Raw genomic sequence first — 23,246 nt, forward strand, 5'->3', positions numbered from 1 at the left:
TAAAGATCATGAAAACTAGCTTATCTAGTTTAAATTCTATTGTGATATTGTGATTGAACTGACACAAGATAAAATATTTAGTTGTCATGAAATAGATCTTGAAAATAGGGTTTTGTGTCCTCAACATATATAAAAATACAGCCACACCTCATAAAATCATATTCACCAAGTCACCTCAGAGTCTCTGGACTTCCAAAATCAAGCCCGTTTTAAGTAGAAAATTCGGATCGGATCATTCGGAAAGTTTGGATCGTTCACCAACCAATTGTCAAACTAATTTGCCGTAGCGTCGATTAACGTTCATTAGAAATATTTTCTGCTTTACAGAACTTTAGTTTAATCACAGACTTTATATATATCCAAAAAAGTCCTGTTTTAATTTATTAGCAGTGCCAGAATGAAATCACAACATGACAACAGATATTAGTCTGAAAATAGTTTAATGAAAATACTGTGTCTATGTACACAATTGCATGTATGCTAATGATTACTCAGTGACAGAACACACAAAAACACGCATGATGAAGAAAAGCTTACAGGATGCTGAAGGCTTCACGTCTGTGTATCTCTGTGCGAAACGTGAAGCCGTGTAACGTTACTGCGAGCAACCGAAACATTCATTTTAACAGATGATCCCTATAATTGCATCTTTCAATATTCCTAACAACTGTTTCACTTAAACCTGTTAATTAAAATGTCAAGAAATAAACAGAAAATTCACTGATTCTAGCATCATAACTCTCAAGAGTACACAAGGTGCAATAAATTATACGCCATTCCATAAGCCTATATCTTATCTATCAATTATCTCTTTATCAAAACCGTTTATTTCCGGTGATCAATCCCGAGAAGAAAAAAAATTCTGACTAAGAACCTTGAACTGTTTAACCATTTGAAGAAAAACATATACAAGAGAACTGACAGTAAAAAGTGTATTGTAGGGAAAAAACTGTTTATCCAACGTACGGCTGTTTAAAGCTAAAATCAGGAACAGATTCTGCTTTCGGTCTTAATTACATCTTTATTAATGGTGCAGTATGTTTGTTTATTTATTTATTTTCTTTCTTTAGTATTTTAAGATCTACAGCAATTCAATATTCCACAGATAGACTATAAAACTGTAAACCTAATATAATGCTATTCAACATAGATGGCCTTTTATTACAGCCTAGATTTTTTTTCTGGTCCAGAAATTAGCTCCTCCCCCAGGCAGAGCTGCCCGTTTCCCATAACATTTTAAACAGTTTCAGTGGTTTGGGACAAATGTAATTTGCTTCACAGGCAGCGGAGACTTTAAAAATGACATGAGCCTTCTTAAAATAATCTCTACGACTGTTGTCTTTTGTTCAATAGTTTCTTCCTTTAATTTCTTATAAGATTTTCATTTAATCTACATACCATGACATAAATAGGATATAATAAAGTAAACATGTTGAATTTAGCATCCAATCAGGATGATCATAAGCGCTCAGCAGAGGCCTGGCAGTTCACCACAGTAACCTCTGATTAATAGTTTGTTCAGCTTCCATCCAAATGTTTAGTAAAGTTGAAGCAAATTTTTTAAATGTCAAGGACAGGGAGGAAAAAAGGGAAAGAAAAAAGACTATCAAAAGAGCTCCAAGTTGATACATAGTCATGGTGAGTCTGGACCTCACTTCGTATCAACCTTGGAGAACAGTTACATACTAGCCATCACCACACACACACACACACGCTCACAAATCAAGTTTCTCAGAATTTTCTAAAACAGTGTTTGTGCTGCCATTGTTCATTGTAACAGTTGGCTCTGTGTCAGATGCTGGAGTTTGCCTGTACACACACTCCAGCAGCTCCTCGTGGTTCGACTGACCGGCTGAGGCAGAGGCAGAGGCCGAGGCATAGGCAGAGGCGGGCATGGACACTGTAACCTGACCCGGTGCTGACTGCAGAACCTGCTGCCCCTGCTGGAGCTGTGCCAACCTTTCCAGCTCGGCTTGCCTCTTGCCCCTCCTCTTCCCCAGGATCTTGACGTAGTTGGCAGGAACAAGGCCTGTTGTCTGACCATCCACGCTGGCCAGCAGCCACCCACGCACCCTCGGCTGTTGCTCTGGACGTGCACAACGTGAGATCCAGGGTTATAAGCGTTAAATAAGACTTATGGGGTACACACTCGTAAGTGCATAAGTATACAACTAGTGCACTATTAGTATCCATTAAAGTCTGTATTAAAGGGTGGGAACTTTAAGGAACCAATTTTACTCCACCAGCATGTTCTAAGTATAGAAACATCTTTAGCTTTTTAAAGTTGCATAAATCATAAACTCTCAATCCTGGTTGAATTAGTCAGAAGGTTGATTAGTCTATTTGTTTATAATCGTGGCTCTGAAAGTAGTTCTGGCTTCGAGGCAAATCACAGGATTATATCAATGCACTCGTTCTAAAGGTTAAAATGTGGAAGTGTTTTTTTTTTGCCGCATTGCACTTGAGATGTAAATGAAGCAGAAATATCAAATACTGCCATTATGCCATTAAGCAGAACAGCGTCTAACTTATGAAGGAGTGTTTGTTACCCTTTGGAGCCAGGTTCAGCATATCTCCAGCCTGCAGAGAGATCTCCTCCTCAGAAGCAGCAGTGAAGTCGTACTCAGCTCTGGCAACCACATGGTCGTCTTCACCGCTTGCCCAGTCAGTGCCTTAAACAAACAAACACACACACGCAAATTTGAACCGCTGGGCTAAGAATCTGATAGATTTTAAACCCATTCTCTTTAATGTGCTTAAGATCACCAGGGCAATGAGATTTTTTAAGCCATTTGCTAAACAGTACATTTTTGTCCCTTCTATAAATTATCAATAGAATAATACTTTTTGTTCACATATTGCAAGAAAAATTATTTTTAAGAGAAGAAGAGAGAAAAAGAAAGAGAGAGAGAGAGAGAGAGAGAGAGAGAGAGAGAGAGAGAGAGAGAGAAATGGGTGTTATGTAAAAATGAAGCCCCACCACGCTCCTCTGTGCTTTCCTCAGATCTCAGAAGTTTCCAGATCAGGTATGGTCCACCAAAAACCACTGCGAAAAACAGAAATATAGGCCAGGACTTGACTGTTCTGTCGCTGGAATCACCAACACCGGCTCCCCGACCTCCTGAAACTACGGCGCTTGCTGCACTGTCTTCCCAAAGGTCCTCGACCTCAACGTCTGACCTTATTCCTAGGATCCTCTGTAGCCGTCGGTACAGGAAACGCAGTGTCCGAACGAGTGCAAAGGCAGACAGCACTTTGGTGAAGTGGATGCGCAGGCGAGAGAAGTGGTTGGCCACATCGAGCACGGCGCGGAAGCTGTTGTAGACGGCTGAAAAGGTGGCGTCCATCATCATGCTGACGGAAGAGAACGCGTGCACGATGCTCTCGACCGACTGGAAGGCGCCTCGGCTGCTCTCCTCCGCCTGCTGCACGAAGCGACTCGGAGGCACCTCCTCCGGGAGGAAGCGGCTGTATCCCACATTGCCATAGCTGTACGGGCTGTAAGGGCTGTAGCCTCCATACGGAGAGCTGTTAAAGGGGCTGTAGGATGATGGGAAAGAGCTGTAGGATGGACGGTAGGTCTGCTGGATTGCGCGTGGTGGGATCGGAGGTGCCACACGTGTCAAGGTAGAAGGACCTGATGATGTTATGCCATTTCCAGTCACAAAATCTGTGGAACTGAGGAATTATGAGGTGTCAGATGTTTATGCCGTTTCATTCAAAAAATAAACTGAAACAATATGAAAATGATCTACATGCAAATCTCTCCACATCTCTCTTTCTGTGTCTCCCCTGTTCACCATCTCACACCACATCTCTTTCTGTCTCTCTTCTGTTCGCCATCTCACACACTCACTCACTCACTCACACACACACACACACACACACACTCACTCACTCACACACACACACACACACACACTCTCCTCTCTCTCTATCTCTCACACTCACACACACACACACACACAAACACACAAACACTCTCTCTCACACACAAACACTCACACTCTCTCTCTCTCACACTCACACTCTCACACAAACACAGCTCACGCTCACTCACACTCACACACACTCTCTCTCTCACACGCACTCACTCATTCATTCACTCACTCATTCATTCTCTCACTCATTCATTCTCTCACTCATTCATTCTCTCACTCACTCACTCACTCATTCCTTCACACTCACTCACTCACTCACTCACTCTCACACACACACACACCTCTACTAGCCACCTAACTAAACATTAGCTAAACGTTGCGTTATTAAGTGCTGTGTGTTCATTATAAACACTTCTAATCCACCTGTTATGGTGTAAACAGCAGTATTTTGCGCCCTGTGTTGTGCACTAATGTAACCCGGATGCGGCCTGTTACACTCATAGTCATGGTTAAAGCTTTAAATAAAAAACACAGACAGAATTTAGATCCATTTTTACTAACCGGTAGTTTAGTGGAGCGCCTACAGCTCCAGGAATTCGCCTTTCCCATGGTTTTGGTGGCGGATGAGACATTTTGTTTTGGAGCTAAACGCTAACTTTAATACACCGAATATGTCCCCCTCACTAACAACCAGACAGAAGCAATCGACTCCACATACATCGATAAGTGACAAAGGTTCCGGACTTGATTTATTGGTAATAGTTCTGCTCTGAATTATCAACAGGATTTATAAATGTTACTAGATAATAAAAATGTGTAATATATAAATAAGTATTCAAATACTTAAAATTTTTAGTGAGATTTATAGGAACGTTTAAACTTTAACGCTACAGTAGATTGGTGTTTTTATTGCGGATCGACTGGTTATGCCTTTTAGACTTTGCTCTTTGAGCTGCACTGGTTATATATTTATTTATCTGTGTTTATTTATTACTCTGTGTTCATTTATTATTCTGTGTTTATTTATTATTCTGTGTTTATTTATAACTCTGTGTTCATTTATTACTCTGTTTATTTATTATTCTGTGTTTATTTATTATTCTGTGTTTATTTATTACTCTGTGTTTATTTATTACTCTGTGTTTATTTATTATTCTGTGTTTATTTATTATTCTGTGTTCATTTATTACTCTGTGTTTATTTATTACTCTGTGTTTATTTATTATTCTGTGTTTATTTATTATTCTGTGTTCATTTATTATTCTGTGTTTATTTATTACTCTGTGTTTATTTATTATTCTGTGTTTATTTATTATTCTGTGTTCATTTATTACTCTGTGTTTATTTATTACTCTGTGTTTATTTATTATTCTGTGTTTATTTATTATTCTGTGTTCATTTATTATTCTGTGTTTATTTATTACTCTGTGTTCATTTATTACTCTGTGTTTATTTATTATTTTGTGTTTATTTATTATTCTGTGTTCCTTTATTACTCTGTGTTTATTTATTACTCTGTGTTTATTTATTACTCTGTGTTTATTTATTATTCTGTGTTCATTTATTACTCTGTGTTTATTTATTATTCTGTGTTTATTTATTATTCTGTGTTTATTTATTACTCTGTGTTTATTTATTACTCTGTGTTTATTTATTATTTTGTGTTTATTTATTATTCTGTGTTTATTTTTTACTCTGTGTTTATTTATTACTTAGAGAATAATAACAGAGTAAATAACAGTTTACACAGAGTAATAAAATAAACACAGAGTAATAAATAAACCCAGAGTAATAAATAAACAGAGTAATAAAATAAACACAGAGTAATAAATAAACAAAATAATATGATCATTTTTTACTGTGTTTATTTATTACTCTGTGTTCATTTATTACTCTGGGTTTATTTGTTATTTTGTGTTCATTTATTTCTCTGTGTTTATTTATTACTCTGTGTTTTATTTATTATTTTGTGTTTATTTATTACTGTGTTCATTTATTACTCTGTTTATTTATTACTCTGTGTTTATTTATTACTCTGTGCTCATTTATTACTCTCTCTCTCACTCATTTTCTACCGCTTAGCTGAACCACCTCGGGTCACGGGGAGCCTGTGCCTATCTCAGGCGTCATTGGGCATCAAGGCAGGATACACCCTGGACGGAGTGCCAACCCATCACAGGGCACACACACACACACTCTCATTCACTCACGCAATCACACACTACGGACAATTTTCCAGAGATGCCAATCAACCTACCATGCATGTCTTTGGACCGGGGGAGGAAACCGGAGTACCCGGAGGAAACCCCCGAGACACGGGGAGAACATGCAAACTCCACACACACAAGGCGGAGGCGGGAATCGAACCCCCAACCCTGGAGGTGTGAGGCGAACGTGCTAACCACTAAGCCACCGTTCCCCCCCATTTATTACTCTGTGTTCATTTATTACTCTGTGTTTATTTATTATTTTGTGTTTATTTATTATTCTGTGTTTATTTTTTACTCTGTGTTTATTTATTACTCAGAGAATAATAACAGAGTAAATAACAGTTTACACAGAGTAATAAAATAAACACAGAGTAATAAATAAGCACAAAATAATATGATAATTTTTTACTCTGTTTATTTATTACTCTGTGTTCATTTATTACTCTGTGTTCATTTATTATTCTGTGTTTATTTATTACTCTGTGTTTATTTATTATTTTGTGTTTATTTATTACTCTGTGTTTATATATTACTCTGTGTTTATTTATTACTCTGTGTTTATTTATTATTTTGTGTTTATTTATTACTCTGTGTTTATATATTACTCTGTGTTTATTTAGTATTTTGTGTTTATTTATTACTCTGTGTTTATATATTACTCTGTGTTTATTTATTATTTTGTGTTTATTTATTACTCTGTGTTTATTTATTATTTTGTGTTATTTTATTACTCTGTGTTCATTTTTTACTCTGTGTTTATTTATTACTCTGTGTTTATTTATTATTTTGTGTTTATTTATTACTCTGTTTATTTATTATTCTGTGTTTATTTATTATTCTGTGTTCATTTATTACTCTGTTTATTTATTATTCTGTGTTTATTTATTAGTCTGTGTTCATTTATTACCCTGTGTTCATTTATTACTAATAAATGAGAATAATAATAGAGTAAATAACAGAGTTTACACAGAATAATAAATAAACACAGAGTAATAAATAAACACAAAATAATGTTTTCATTTATTACTCTGTGTTCATTTTTAAACGTCATTTATTTAACAAAGCAAAATTATGCTGAATTAATCCGTGATTATGTCATTTAGAAAGAATCAAAATCACCTGACTGTATTCTGTTAACATAAATGCCCTGGATAACGTACAAGAACATTACATTTGTTTATACCACTAGATGGCGCTGTTTTGTAAAATAAGTATTGGCACATAGATAGATAGATAGATAGATAGATAGATAGATAGATAGATAGATAGATAGATAGATAGATAGATAGATAGATAGATAGATAGAACTTTATTGTCATTGCATATTACAGGTAAACAGCAACGAAATGCAGCTTGGCATCTACCAGAAGTGCAAAGAGTAGAAATTGTGCAAATAGACAAGTGCAGATAAATATGTAGTATATGTACAGCATGTAATATATATAGGTATATATGTAAACATGTGTACAGCATGTAATATATATAGGTATATATAAGGAAGTCGTGGCCTAATGGTTAGAGAGTCTGACTCCTAACCCTAAGGTTGTGGGTTCGAGTCTCGGGCCAGTCACGACTGAAGTGCCCTTGAGCAAGTCAACGAACCCCCCAACTGCTTCCTGGGCGCCGCAGCATAAATGGCTGCCCACTGCTCCGGGTGTGTGTTCACGGTGTGTGTTCACTGCTGTGTGTGTGCACTTTAGATGGGTTAAATGCAGAGAACAAATTCTGAGTATGGGTCACCGTACTTAGCTGTATGTCATGTCACTTTCACTTATATATGTAAACATATGTACAGTATATAGATATATATGTAAACATATGTACAGTATGTAATATATATAGATATATATGTAAACATATGTACAGCATGTAATATATATATAGTTATATATGTAAACATGCATACAGAATGTAATATATAGGTATATATGTAAACATGTGTACAGCATACACAATATGTGATTGTATGATTGTACAGAAGGGATGTGGTAGCTCAGTGGTAAAGGTGTTCGACTACTGATTGGATGGTCATTGGTTTGAATCCCAGGTCCACCAAGTTGCCACTGCAGGGCCCCTGAGCAAGGCCCTTAACCCTCAATTGCTCAAGTGTATAAACTGAAATAAGACAATGTAAGTCACTCTGGATAAGAGTGTCTGCTAAATGCTGTAAATGTACAGAAGTTGTATACAGTATTTTTACAGTGTTCTAGCGGTGTAGTGTAGAGTTCAGTAGTGTGATCGTGGATGGAAAAAAATCTGTCTCTGAATCTGCTGGTTCTGGTGTGTACAGTATGTTCAGTTTGTGAGTGGTTTGTGAAGACTCCTTGATGATGTTGTGAGCTCTGCGCAGACATCTGCTGTGGTGAAGGTGCTGAATGGCAGGTAGTTGGGTGCCAGTGACGCGTTGTTGGTGTGCACATCCGGTTACACTTAGAAATGAAAACATGGGAAACTTTTACATGCTTTTCTAATTTGTATTTAACTAAAATATGTTAAATTAAAAAATATATACGTATATGTACAGATGATTATATATAATATATATATATATATATATATATATATATATATATATATATATATATATATATATATATATACAGTGATTTTATATATATAAATATATATATATATAAAAAAACTGAATAAAAAATGCAACTTTTTTATATTGTGTCCAGATCTGAAAATCAATACTTCCTACAAGTGATTACATATACGTATATATATATGTAATCACTTGTAGGAAGTATTGATTTTCAGATCTGGACACAATATAAAAAAGTTGCATTTTTTATTCAGTTTTTTTATACATCATATATGTTTATTTATACATTTATTCATTCATCTTCTACCGCTTATCCGAACTACCTCGGGTCACGGGGAGCCTGTGCCTATCTCAGGCGTCATTGGGCATCAAGGCAGGATACTCCCTGGACGGAGTGCCAACCCATCACAGGGCACACACACACACTCTCATTCACTCACGCAATCACACACTAGGGACAATTTTTCCAGAGATGCCAATCAACCTACCATGCATGTCTTTGGACCGGGGGAGGAAACCGGAGTACCCGGAGGAAACCCCCGAGGCACGGGGAGAACATGCAAACTCCACACACACAAGCTGGAGGCGGGAATCGAACCCCGACTCTGGAGGTGTGAGGCGAACGTGCTAACCACTAAGCCACCGTGCCCCCCACATTTATACATTTAAAATATATTTTATATAATAATATATTATTTTTTAGATGTGGTATACAGTGACGGTTATGATGTTCAAGGCTGATTACAGGTCTTTCCTGATATTTAGTAAAGGGAAGGGCAGTACAAGTTCTGGCAGTTCACACTACACCTAATTCAATTCATGTCACTCAGGTTAATTCAACACAGCAATTTTTGTTGTGCAAACAGTCAGTATTTGTGTTCTTTCAAAGTGCTCCTTTATTCAATCCAATTTGATTTATTTCTATTATATTTTTAACAATTGACATCGTCTCAAAGCATCTTTACAGAAGCATTGGAACAAAATAACAATTGTAATGTTTAAAATCAAATTACTATTTATTTCTAACATCTATCCCTAATGAGCATTTAGGCAGACACTCTTATCCAGAGCGACTTACATTTCATACTTTACATTTTCATACAGCTAAGTAATTGAAGGTTAAGGGCCTTACTCAGGGACCCAGAAATGGCAGCTTGGTATACCTGGGATTTGAACTTTTGACCTTCTCATTGTCAGTCCAACACCTTGACCACTAGGATACCACCTCCCAAGATAGTGTGATAGTCTCCAAGTGGTACATTTATGGTATAAGGTCCTGTTATGGGCTCTACTTCTTTTCCCTCTGCTTCACAAAAAGGCTGATGAGTGTAGATGCAACCCAAAAGTACACAATGACTGTGTTTTTTGATTGGGTGTATTTTGTATCAACCACTTTATGTGATCATATAACACTTAGTGAGAAGTCTGAGAATGCCTACTGTATATCATGCCATCTTCCTACATCTTCCTGTGTGCACTCTGGCTTAGCTGGAAATTCCTTATAATATAATGCTGTGTAAATTTATTGCTCAATTCAGCATAATGTATTTTGAACAGTGACTGATATTATATACATACATACTGTATATGGCATGACAAAACCTTTAACATGTTGAACTCTTGGCCTTGCCACCAATTTTTTGGGACTTGATTGATCCAGATTCCCAAAATCTTAATTCAATGATGTATCTATGAAATGTGCTGAACAAACAAGCACGATCCATCGAGGCACTTTGTCACTTTCAGGACTTAAAGGAGCCACAGCTGTCATCTTGGTGCCAGATACTACAGTCCACCTTCAGAGGTCTTGTGGAGTCCATTCCTCAATGGCTCAGAGTTGTTTTACTGTAGTCTTAATAAGAGAGGAGGAGAAGGCAGTGGTGCGGTGTTGCGACAAATTCCCAGTGTTCGTGGTACAGTAAGTGCACTTGACCTACTGTCAGTTAATCCCAGGACAACCTTCTTAAAGCAAACTAGAAACACTCTGCCTCAATCGTGTCCCGTTTACAGAATAACCAAAGTCACCATAACCCAACATTTATTAATCCAATTTCAGACCAAACTGCTTTTTAATGAGTCATCAGTGTTTAAATGTCAATAGATGTGAAGAGGGATTAGTGATGTAAAAAAATGAAATAAAGATAAATCATATAAGAACATTTCCACCTTTAACGTATAAATTACAACCTTTACAATGTACAACCAGTCATCAAGCTGATCTGTCCTAAATAGTATCCAAAATTAGAATTTGTGTATCCCAAATTGTAGTATGTTGAAATAAATATCCCAAATGTACACAGATTTCCAAAGTGTGGATCCATGCACCCTTTTTCTGGTAATAATGGCAATATCTCCTTGACAGTTTGCTTCGCTGCATTTAAATGAAATTAAATGTAACTCAATTAAATGAAAAATAATCAAAATATGTTAAGCTACTAGTGGTTAGCACGTTCGCCTCACACCTCCAGGGTCGGGGGTTCGATTCCCGCCTCCGCCTTGTGTGTGTGGAGTTTGCATGTTCTCCCCGTGCCTCGGGGGTTTCCTCCGGGTACTCCGGTTTCCTCCCCCGGTCCAAAGACATGCATGGTAGGTTGATTGGCATCTCTGGAAAATTGTCCGTAGTGTGTGATTGCGTGAGTGAATGAGAGTGTGTGTGTGCCCTGCGATGGGTTGGCACTCCATCCAGGGTGTATCCTGCCTTGATGCCCGATGGCACCTGAGATGGGCACAGGCTCCCCGTGACCCGAGGTAGTTGGGATAAGCGGTAGAAGATGAATGTTAAGCTACAAGCAACTAGCAACAGGGTTCTCTTCTCTCTTTTTGCTGCGATCTCATAGGCATGGACAATTTCTTTGCAAATAGAGTAAATAGTAATTAGTACACACCTTCAACTGAAATGACTCAAAATAAATTGATAACTCTAATTAAATCTCAGCATCTGCTGTCTTCTCAGCTGCATCCTATTGCAAGACCCATGAGCCACAAAGAGCTTACAAAACATCAGAAGGATCTCATTGATTCATGGTATTGCTCAGGAGAGGGTTACAAAAGAATTTCCAATGCATCAGATATACCATGGAAGACAGGCATCAAAAATTGGAGAGAATATGGCACAAAAGAGACATTACCAAGAACAGGACGTCCCTCCAAAGTCCATAAGATGATAAGGAGAACTGGTCATGGAGGCTGTCTAGCGGCTCATAGAAATATTAAAGTGTCTGCGGCTCTTGCAAGTACTCGTCGCTCGTTGCATGTGACAGCCGTCTCCTGGAATCTTCATCTGTCTGGGATGTGTGCCAGGGTGGCATTTCACTTGGCTTATTTATTAACAAAGGCATAATTGTCCATATGGTGAAGTTCACTGTAAGAAGATGTTTATTTAGCATTTCTGGAAGGTAACTACATTGTCAGCTCTTTGTGAGTCGGTGACAAAGCTGTTTCTTTTATTTGTACTTTACAGGAAAGGCTTCAGGAAAGGTAATTTTTTGGCAACACAGCAAACTGTATTTTTTATCTTTATTAATCACTAGAGAGCAGAATTATAAAGAGGTGAGATGGTGGTGAGGGAACAACTATTTATAGCTGTTAATGCTCTCTTTTTTCCATGGACGTTCCACGACATTAGATGTGACCGGATAAAACGTACATGTCATCCTTAATGAATTTCACAATTTCTGTGATGTAAGAGACATAAAACATTTTTTGGATTTGCTCTTATGGGAAAATAGGTGTAACATTTTTATATTCCTTATGTATGTCAAAATAAATTCAAAATGCATTAAACCCAGTGCCAGGGTGCTGGAGCACTTTGCACAGATGGTTCTGGAAGATTTGGGATGAGTGTTGCATACAGAGAGAGAGAGAGAGAGAGAGAGAGAGAGAGAGAGAGAGAGAGAGAGAGGGAGAGAGAGGGAGAGAGAGAGAGAGAGAGAGAGAGAGAGAGAGAGAGAGAAAATAAGAAAGGAAAGAGAGAGGGAGAGAGAGAGAGAGGGAGAGATTATTGAGAGAGAGAGAGAGAGAGAGAGAGAGAGAGAGAGAGAGAGACAGAGAGAGAGAGAGAGTGAGAGAGAGAGAGAGAGAGAGAGAGAGAGAGAGAGAGAGAGAGAGAAAATAAGAAAGGAAAGAGAGAGGGAGAGAGAGAGAGGGGGAGAGATTATTGAGAGAGAGAGAGAGAGAGAGAGAGAGAGATTGAGAGAGAGAGACAGAAAGAGAGAGAGAGAGAGAGAGAGAGAGAGAGAGAGAGAGATTGAGAGAGAGAGAGACAGAAAGAGAGAGAGAGAGAGAGAGAGAGAGAGAGAGAGAGAGAGAGAGAGAGAGAGAGAGAGAGATTGAGAGAGAGAGACAGAAAGAGAGAGAGAGAGAGAGAGAGAGAGAGAGAGATTGAGAGAGAGAGAGACAGAAAGAGAGAGAGAGAGAGAGAGAGAGAGAGAGAGAGAGAGAGAGAGAGAGAGAGAGAGCGCAAGAGAGAGAGATAGAAAATAAGAAAGGAAAGAGAGAGGGAGAGAGAGAGAGAGAGAGAGAGAGAGGGAGAGAGAGAGAGAGAGAGAGAGAGAGAGAGAGAGAGAGAGAGAGAGAGAGAGAGAGAGAGAGAGAGAGAGAGAGAGAGAGAGAGAGAGAGGTGTAATGGAATATACAAAGCTGAGAGCAGAGTCAATAATTGAGTGATTAAGACAGCAATAAAATATGAAATTGTTCCCTCCCTCCCTACTGTGTATTCAGTTTTTCCAAAATCACGCCGCTCTCTAGTTGTTAGTTGTCCTGATGAACAGTACAGACGAGGCAATAGGAAGTACAGTCAAGGTCAACATTTGTGGTTTCCGTAAAGCCTCATGCACTTTATTGCTCTAGGAATAGTGTAATGAATAATGTAAAGTCTATTTAAGGCTCTGGAATAAAAAATAATACACATAACCACAGTCCTCTAATGAAGAAAACCCAGACCCAACAAATCAATTTCTTCTCTAGAGCAGGCATTATAGATAGGAGGCAACATGGCACCTGGCAGAGATGGGTCAGGGTTTACCGTATAAACCTTCCTGTCATATAATTAACTAATTAACTTTGTTTGGGAGGATGGACAATCAAAACAAAACAAAATATCAATTCAGGATCATCCAAGTAAAAAAGAATAGTTCTTTATATTTGTACCATACCTGAGTGGATTACAGCATTGGCTGATGAATGGCAATGATAAACTAAGGATGGATATTAAAATGTCTTTAGTTCTAAGACAACAGTGGTGTGTTTGTATCTATAAAGAAAGCCATCGATGGTTTTCGGTCATATTTAAATGTTACAGGTAACTTATCACTTATTTATCAAATATAAAACTGAAGCTGTGCCAGTTTTGGGGCAGCATCAGTCATTCTGCATCATGTCATTTTGTGAAGCTGTTGTAGCATGGATGTAAAGAAAAGAGCTTCATTGTCAGTGATGGCTGACACAATATCACTAACATTCTGCACATTGTGAATGAACTAATGCCTTCTGCTAGTTAGCTTGTGTCTGTTAGGTTTTCAATACAAAATAATACATCTAATGTAATATTAATGTTATTATTAATAAGTGACATAAAACACTTGTAATGGCTTAATAATTAATATTGTTAGCTAGTAATGCTATTACTATATTTAAGCCCAGTATACTGTACATCACAGTCCTGTTCAGAAGTAAAGGCTAAAGCAGTATCTCATCTGACTTTTTATATGTGCTAATAAGATCACCTGGGCCCTTAACTGCTAAAAATTAACACGTTGTAGGTAATATTAGAAAAATATCTTGCTCAGTCTCTTGTTTAGACTTAAATAGTCTCTTAGGTAAATGAGTCCACAAGTCGTGCATTCAGTATATACAGTAAAAGATTTTTGTAGCGTGAGTGTGAGTGTATGTGATTGTGAGTACAAGTGTGTAGATATATATTCATAGTATTTTTTCTAAGTATATTTTTGGCATCTATCATTGGGACCTCAGTACTTAGTTTCATTCCATTTCATATATCATATATGCTTTGGAATGACAATAAACCTTCCTTAGTCCCTTGTTCTTTGATACTGTGGAGAGGAGGAGTGTGTATAATACATATGGTGTCATTCTGGGCTGATCTGGACTCAGTTTTGAAAGTGCTTTAGTTTGATTATTGAATTATTTCTACACTAATCTTCACAAATCTCTGGTGATTCGTATAGTGTCAGTAAAATGATTGACAGGAAACTCCCAACACAAAAAAGAATTCCGGATGGGAAGTCAGCTTCTCAAATACGTTTTTTCAACCACTTCTTGCACTTGTTGTAAGTGCATAGCTTAAGCTTATATTATTTCTATATGTTCTACATATAATTCAGTTTAGTTGCACAAGAAATTAAAAAAATATATATTACAAAGTATTGCACTTTTAAATAGCTGGGTAAATGTGTAGGACTCGTTTTCTTATTTTCTAAACTATTTATTTATTTATTTATTATTTTTTTGTGTAAGACTCGTTGTCTTATTTTATAAAATAATTTATTTATTTATTTATTTTCATTATTTTTGTGTAAGACTCGTTTTCTTATTTTATACATTTTTTATTTATTTATTTTTTATTAATTTTTTATTGCGTAAGACTCGTTTTCTTGTTTTATAAATTTTTTATTCATTTATTTTTTGTGTAAGACTCGTTTTCTTATTTTATAAATTTTTTATTCATTTATTTTTTTTTTGTGTAAGACTCGTTTTTTTATTTTATAAATTATTTACTTATTTATTTATTTTTATTATTTTGTGTAAGATTCGTTTTCTTATTTTCTTATTTATTTATTTATTTATTTATTTATTTATTTATTTATTTGTTTATTATTATTATTTGTGTAAGACTCGTCTTTTTTATTTTATAAATTATTTATTTATTTATTTATTTTTATTATTATTGTTGTGTAAGATTCGTTTTCAGACGCACGCTATAATCGCGTCTGACGTCATGGTGATGACGCGTTATCCTCCCGTCCAATAGGATGTAGCCTGATGAGCCCCGGGCTGTGTCTCATTTTGACGGCTGCTCCCTACACTAGTGCACTGTACAGTATTGTAAAGGCAGCCTACTAAGAGCCCTAAGTGTCCTTCGGAGAGGGGGTTTGTGATTGGACCACAAAGGAAGAGGCAGGCGGATGATATGGCAGCTTTATGAGCGGCCAGGTGGAACTCGCTTTGTGTTGAATTCGCCTTAACAGCCGCGACATGACGTCGATGTAACGAGGCGTCGGACACGATAATCAGATCCCTAGAGAAGATGCTGTACTTGGTGTTAATCTCGGCGTTTACCGGGGCGGTGGTGACGCTGCTGCTGCAGCTCGCGCTGCTGTACCGGAGGTCCCCGGAGCCCGTGGCGCGGACGGTGCAGTACGTTAAAGCGGTACCGGATCCGGTGCTGAAGGATTACTTTACAAATCCGCAGCAACCGGACGCGTCCAGACAGCCGGCGGACGGTGCGTGTCCTGGGCCTCCTCCTCCTTCTCCTCCTCCTCCTCCTCTTCTTCCTCATCCACAGGATGAACCGGAGACATGCGGCTTCCTCAACGCGATCTTCTTGTTCCTTTTCCGGGAGCTGCGCGACACGCCGGTAGTCCGTCACTGGGTCACCAAGAAGATCCGTGTGGAGTTCGAGGAGCTGCTGCAGACCAAGACTGCGGGCCGCCTGCTGGAGGGTCTGAGCCTGCGCGACGTGTCGCTCGGAGACTCCGTGCCCGTGTTTAAGACGGCGCGTCTGGTCAGACCCGTGCAGCTGGACGACAGCGGCATGCCCGAGGAGCTCAGCTTCGAGGTGGACCTGGAGTACGCAGGCGGCTTCCACCTGGCTGTCGACGTGGACCTGATGTTCGGAAAGTCCGCCTACCTGTTCGTGAAGATGCGGCGTGTGTCCGGGCGCCTGCGCCTGCGCTTCAGCCGGCTGCCCTTCACACACTGGTCCTTCTCCTTCGTCGAGGACCCGCTGGTCGACTTCGAGGTCAAGTCTCAGTTTGAGGGCCGCCCGCTCCCTCAACTCACCTCCATCATTGTCAACCAGCTCAAGAGGGTCATCAAGAAGAAACACACGCTCCCTAACTACAAGATCAGGTCCTTTAACACCTTGCTTTTATTACTACACCCCCTGTACCACACACACACACACACACCACCTTCTCACACACACTGCTCACATTTCCAGGTAAAAGATATAAACTAAAGCCATACAAGGACAGGAAATGCAAAGTTTGAACACTTTTCTCTGCACTAAACACCAATGCTCAGAGGAACATCTCACGTTTGATCAACTACCGGGTTTAAACAGATCGGAACCGGCTTTAAGTCGGTATTTTTCTTAGTGAAACGTAGACGTTGAAGCTGTGAAGTACAAGGATATTACGGTGTAACACTTACATTAGAGAAGCACAACGCAACTTCCTCATTGTACGGTTGTAAGCACTTTTTTTACGAACGCTATGCGAATACTGGGTGGGTAGGTCTCAGTTCTGTGGGCAATATTTTGGAAACATTTCAAGGTGTTCTACCGGCTTCAGGTCCCGTCACTGGGAAGGTCAGAAGGTGAACGACTCTAAATTTGTCGTCGTGAATTCATTTAACTAGTTTGAGAAGACTTTTGCTTTGTGACCTGCTGCACTATCATGCTGGATGCAGCTGTAAGAAGATAGTGGCCCTGATGGGATGCACACGGTCATCCCATATAGGACACTCAAATAGTGTGTGTGGGGTTCAAGGGGTCGATGATTGGTATTAAAAAGTCCAAAATGTACCAAGAAAACATTCCCTACACCATTACACCAACCCTGTAGCCAAAAAAGGCCAGTTAGTTCCATGGGTTCATGCTGTTGGTGCCAAATTCAGATCCTAACGTCTGTACGTCTCAGCAGAATTCGAGATCAGTCCAGACTCAGTTTTTTCCAGTCCTTACTCTCGTAGTCAGCACTCTCAGATATAAGGTACCAATCTCTTACCTGGAAAAGTGCATGTTGTGTTCCTTTATAATCAGCTTTTAAACTAAGCCTTTAAATATACATCTTTAGTCCTTAACTTCCAATTAGCTACCTTAATTAATCAACTTAGTAAAGATAAAGAATAAAACCCTAGCGATATATTTCACGATGGTTCCGACCCACCGACGAGTAAGAGTTCAGATTGGTATCTTTTTATTTCCTTTTTTTTTCTTGACGCTGTACATTTAAACAAACCAAAAAAAGCTTCCTCAAAGTGTTTGAATAGTGTTAATTATTCTACACTCGGTTCACAAATAGTTCCTGGAAGACATGCCAGGGGTTCCTCTGTAAAGTCTGCCTGGCAGTCCTCCGTCTTCACGACACACAAACGCTTAAATAAAAGAAAGCCGGTTTGAAAAAGAACCGAACGGAGCCTTTCTATAAATAATGTAGCTTTCAGTGTGGGTTCTGCTTTCAGTGGTTGGGTTCTAGATGGAACTTTTACACCCTTCCACAAAAGAACAAGCCAAGGAGACCATGATGGTGGAACTTTTTTAAAATTTTATATATATATCACTCACATAAAATTAAAAAAAAAAAAAAAAAAATATATATATATTTTTAAGTGAGTGAGTATATTTTATGGAGAATGTACTGTGTCTATGGTGGCTTAGTGGTTAGCACGTTCGCATCACACCTCCAGGGTTGGGGGTTCGATTCACCTCCGCCTTGTGTGTGTGGAGTTTGCATGTTCTCCCCGTGCCTCGGGGGTTTCCTCCGGGTACTCCGGTTTCCTCCCCCGGTCCAAAGACATGCATGGTAGGTTGACTGGCATCTCTGGAAAATTGTCCATAGTGTGTGATTGTGTGAGTGAATGAGAGTGTGTGTGTGTGCCCTGTGATGGGTTGGCACTCCGTCCAGGGTGTATCCTGTCTTGATGCCCGATGACGCCTGAGATAGGCACAGGCTCCCCGTGACCCGAGGTAGTTCGGATAAGCGGTAGAAAATGAATGAATGAATAATAACAATAATAATGGTGATAATAATGAGTGAGTGAGAGTGTACTGTGTCTAAAATGAGTGCTAACAGGTCCACATAGCACCCTATTTTCATTTTTTAAGACCCTGATATGTAGGAGAACAGGTTCAGGGAGCGCAAACCTGCAAAGTCACGACACGCCCGTCTTTCTTTTCTTATTAGGAAAAACAAAACATTCATGACAAGACTCTTTGTGTTGTTTCAGGTTCTGTCTTTTTAAAGCGGTTCTACGTGGAACGGAGGTGTGAAGGCAAACGCCTCTGTTAAAGGGTTTTAGTGTCTATACGTTCTACGTGAAGGCGTATAAAGTTTTGTAAAGATTTTGTGTCCTCGAGAACCTTTCTTTGGTTCTGAGTGTGAGGTCTGTTGCGATTTTTTCTTGTCATGGATTTCCATGCAGATTTCACTGTGTGCTTTCACACCCTTGGGTTGTTTGGGCTGTTCTGCTAAAAGCATTAGCATAAAATGATTATATTTTAGCTCATCACTGTGAACACTGTATATAAGATCTGTCTTTGCCTGTAGTACGTAACTTCAGCTTTTTTTTTTTTTCTTTGTACGGACGTGTGTCAGGGATTTTCAATCTGACGGACGTGTTTTCACTGAGCGTGGCTTTGCAATCTGTTCTCTGTGTATACAGTATCTGGTCACTTTGGGTCTTAATAAGCACCTGAGAAGTTTTAGCTGAGGATTTAAAAAGTTTCTATTGAGAAGATCTTTCTGGTTGAACCTGCACGTGTTGCATGGACGTTAGAGAACAGTGCCTCAGGGTTCGCTTCCCTCTCAGAGGCCCGAGTTCACGCCTCGTCAGAAGAGTTTTGAACGGATTGCAACCTTGCGTGAAAATGAGGTTATTACAGTTCATGGTATTTCTAATGGTCCGTATGATTATTTCTTACTCGGTTTATTTCATTTCAACGCTCGATGTTGATTATCGTACTTACAGTATAACAGCACGTTCCCAAGATTTCCCTAAGTTATTCTTCTTGCATTACAGAAATTTCTCATTTTTATTTACTAAAGAATCGTAATTTTTATCCGTTTAGAGTTACGGTAATGTCACGGGATGACAATGACGCGAATTACGACTGGTTTAGATTCCACACAAACATGAAATATAAGTTTACGAACTCTACGAAAAACTCTGTCCACCCCACACCTTTTTACTCTTTATTTATTTATTTATTTTTAAATACATAAAAACAAACAGGGAACGAATTGCTAATTTAAACGTTTCAGGAAGAGGTAGGTCTTCACTCGTCGTTTGAAGACAGTATCATCATCTCGATGGCTAGAAATCCTTGAAACACCCACACGCACATGCATTTGTAAGCATATGAACATGCTTGTACATGCATTGACTAAAAAATGCAGTACGTACACGCAGACAGCCGTATTGTAGAGGAAAACCGTGTGAAAATGGCATAGATTTCCCCGGATGACGCGCTTAATCGTCTTCCCACAGGCTAGGACGCGTTGTGTGTGTACCGGCATTTGTACCATCATTTTTTTTATCTTGTAAAATGTTAAAGAAATTGTTCACACTGATGTAAGAACACTACATTTGTCCCAGCCTCACTGCTCTTCCGGTCACTGTATGTTTTTCTCTTTGTTGCCAGCCAGGATATTTTTGTGCCTGCCCTTTGTGATAACTCGCTCTCTAGCGCTCGCGCTCTATCGCGGCTGCCGATATATGATCTCTTCTCGGAGCTCGATAACACTGGAATTTCGATTGTTTTGTTGTTCTCCATTTTAGCCATTTTTGTTTGTCCTGATTATCTGGTTTACGTTCGTGTCTGTTTAGTCAGCAGTGCCGGTATGAGGAAGTTCTGCGTCAGAGGTCAGGGGGTTCGTTTGTGTCGGACCTCACTGAGATCGTTTGGGATTAAATCTTAAGTAAGCACATGGTGGCTCAGGGTCTGGAAGGTATCCCAGGGGGAAAAAGGGCAGGAATACACTTTAGGATGGGATGCCAGGTCCTCGCAGGGCACCGTGTATGCAGTCATTCACACTCTGGTTCACACACACACAGGTTCACACGCTCATTCACACCTAGGGGAAGTTGGCAGTCATAAATGCACCTGACTCCATGAAACTGTAGGAAACCCACACGAACACCACTTGTAGACAAATCTACCTCAGGAATCGACCCAGGGAATCTGGATCTGTGAGGTGGCTAGCCGTTGTATTGTTGTAATAAAAATAAATCTGATTAGAAGGTAAACTCTGGTCTCTGTGGCCTGCAGGTTTGTTGAATGGAAGTGGATCAAGGTTAGAAGTTGACTATACGTCTGTCAGTCATGCATCCTGGTCATTCAGAAAGCTCCGCCTCCTGCTTCGTAGGTAATTTGTGGGCGTGGCCTCGGGAGGTGGAACTGAAATAAGGGGCGGTTTTTGCTTTTCAGAACCTCAGCCTTTAACTCACTTCTGCTAAAATCACTGACTTCACCTTGAAGCACGTCCGCTTACACCGTGTCTCGATGTGACAATTAAGTTATGAAAATTTAATAGCGGAACCTGCCTACAGCTGCCATTAAATATTTATCTCACTATAATTGGCAGACCTTTTACTCGTTTTGTATTATGGCAAATGCACTTACGTGTACTTATCTTGTTAAGCATCAACACTTTGTGGCCTGTTTACTTGCTTCTTATTAAATATTTTTATAGTAATCGCTTGTATTAAAAGCAGACCGATTGCTTTAGGTCCGCTTGTTATAAACGTCCTGACAGGATGCGAGCTGGGCGTTTTTAAATACCAGAGTCTCTGCAGTCTCGAGAATGTGTGAACTCCTGGTCCAGGAAGTGACCCTGATAATAGTCTAAACCAGCTTTGTGCAGTGTTCTCCAACTAAGAGATGGTGCAGTTGATCCTGACTTTCAATAGACTAAGCGTGTGGCTTCTGCTTGGTAGGGAAGAAAAACCTGATCCCACACCAGAGCTTTCTGTGTAAGATCGAAGATCCCTGGTCTAGATGATGACGTATAGGGGGCTTTTTACACCTGGTCACTTCATGCGTTTTCTGTGACCCGATAGCTATCCGATGGTAAAAAGACCAGGTCTAAATGCCCTCCGAAACGTTTTGGAGACGGATATAAATCCGATGGTTCAAACCACTTCAGGAGGTGGTCTGGGACTCATTTCAGATGAAACTGGACAGGTGTAAATGAATGTGGTTGTTCAAGCCACATACGTCAGCGCTATACTCCTCCCAAACGGAAGTACGTCACTCGCAAGTGATCTTTCACCCAGGCGTCTCGTTGGGGCTTAAAATGCGCTGCTGCTGCCAGCGAAAATGCAGCAAACAGTAAATGCTGTTTTTTGTAGCCTAACCGTCGTAACGAGTTTTTACATCTTCTTTTTGATTGCATTCTGAAAACCGCATAAACAAAAGCGTGTTCCATTTCAATTACCCCGGAAATGAGGTAAAATATATTTGCATTTTGGGCGGGAGTAGAAAGATCGGATCGATATCCGATTCGCCAAGACTCCTTTATGTGGCCTAATGTAAATGGAACAGTTTTAACAAATCAGATATCGGATCAGAGAAAACACGCGAAGTGTCCAGGTGTAAAAAGACCCTTAGACACAAAGACACAAGCTGTCTACAATCAAATGACATCAATCAAATGAATCTACACGGCCGGGTGTTTCTAATAAAGTGGCCAAACTCTTCTACATCCAATGACGACGTTACAGTTTTGAATGGAAGTTTAGTTGCTACAGTAAGTTAGTGTATAGTTTGCTGGGTGAAAATCTTACGAGCTTGGAAATGAACCTTCATAAAATTAGAAACAAAATGGAGGCAACTTTGATCACGTCGATGGAAGTTTGCTGAGGTTATCACGGACACGTCGATCAACATTTTTTCTTTCTTTCTTTTTTAAAACAGTTACAAACTTCTATCGACGGTATCATATTTGATATAAAGATTTTGAACGCGATATTTTCATTATAATAAAATGTTGAATTTCAGAATGAAATTTGTTTTTCTGCGGAGTATTAAAATGTTTTCGTAGACATTAAATTAAAGTATCATCAAATAATTTAGCAATGTATTTTGCCGATGCTTTATTAGGGAACCTGTACAGTATGTTGTAATATGCCACTGGTGGTTGAGTCGCGCTCACACATCCGGTGTCATTACAATTCCTTCACGGTTGTCCACAGGAAAAAACTTTCCCCTATGGATAGAGAATTTTGGAACATCCTGTAAATATAATCGATCATTTTAGAAACCATCACGGTATAATATTGTATAATGGAACTTATTTGAATCTTTATTAGATCTTTGGGAGTTGTATATTATAGTAAAAGTCGTGGTCGATTTCTCCAGGTGTTTAGAAGTGCTTACTCTTCAGTTGTGGACTTTGCTGGACGTTTTTCATCTCCGTATCGTTGAGGCGGAGTTATTTCTTCCAGTAAATTCTTCCAGCTTCACCATTTATAGAAGTATCGAACGCGGATGGACTCCACCCCGGGGATGTGTTTTGGTATTCGATCTCCTTTCTCCATCTGTTCAGCTCGGTATTAACTTTGCGTGAGCTTTTGAAGGGCATCAGCAGGGTAGTAGAGCAGGACTTTTCCACAGCCAAACCCCTCGGTGCCTGTGATGAAGCTGGTGTT

The 23,246-nt window shown here is 39.2% G+C and overlaps 2 protein-coding genes across 2 annotated transcripts in view; one reads left to right on the top strand and one right to left on the bottom strand.

Annotated features, from left to right (window-relative positions):
- Positions 1 to 423: 423 nt before the first annotated feature.
- Positions 424 to 4,585, bottom strand: pex13 (peroxisomal biogenesis factor 13). The gene is made up of 4 exons (XM_060879701.1): positions 4,443 to 4,585; positions 2,981 to 3,678; positions 2,550 to 2,672; positions 424 to 2,086 (listed from the first exon to the last, which is right to left on the bottom strand). Exons 1-4 carry the CDS (start codon positions 4,511 to 4,513, stop codon positions 1,716 to 1,718), a joined length of 1,263 nt encoding a protein of 420 aa, XP_060735684.1. The 5' UTR covers positions 4,514 to 4,585; the 3' UTR covers positions 424 to 1,715.
- An 11,160-nt stretch (positions 4,586 to 15,745) lies between these two features.
- Positions 15,746 to 23,246, top strand: part of pdzd8 (PDZ domain containing 8) — a 58,220-nt gene continuing 50,719 nt past the window's right edge. The window contains exon 1 of the mRNA XM_060879012.1: positions 15,746 to 16,724. Within this exon, the coding sequence (XP_060734995.1) occupies positions 15,901 to 16,724 (824 nt within the window). The 5' untranslated portion in view covers positions 15,746 to 15,900. The remainder of the gene's footprint in view (positions 16,725 to 23,246) is intronic.

This window comes from Tachysurus vachellii, chromosome 10 (genome assembly GCF_030014155.1).
Source record: "Tachysurus vachellii isolate PV-2020 chromosome 10, HZAU_Pvac_v1, whole genome shotgun sequence".
Classification (NCBI taxonomy): domain Eukaryota; kingdom Metazoa; phylum Chordata; class Actinopteri; order Siluriformes; family Bagridae; genus Tachysurus; species Tachysurus vachellii.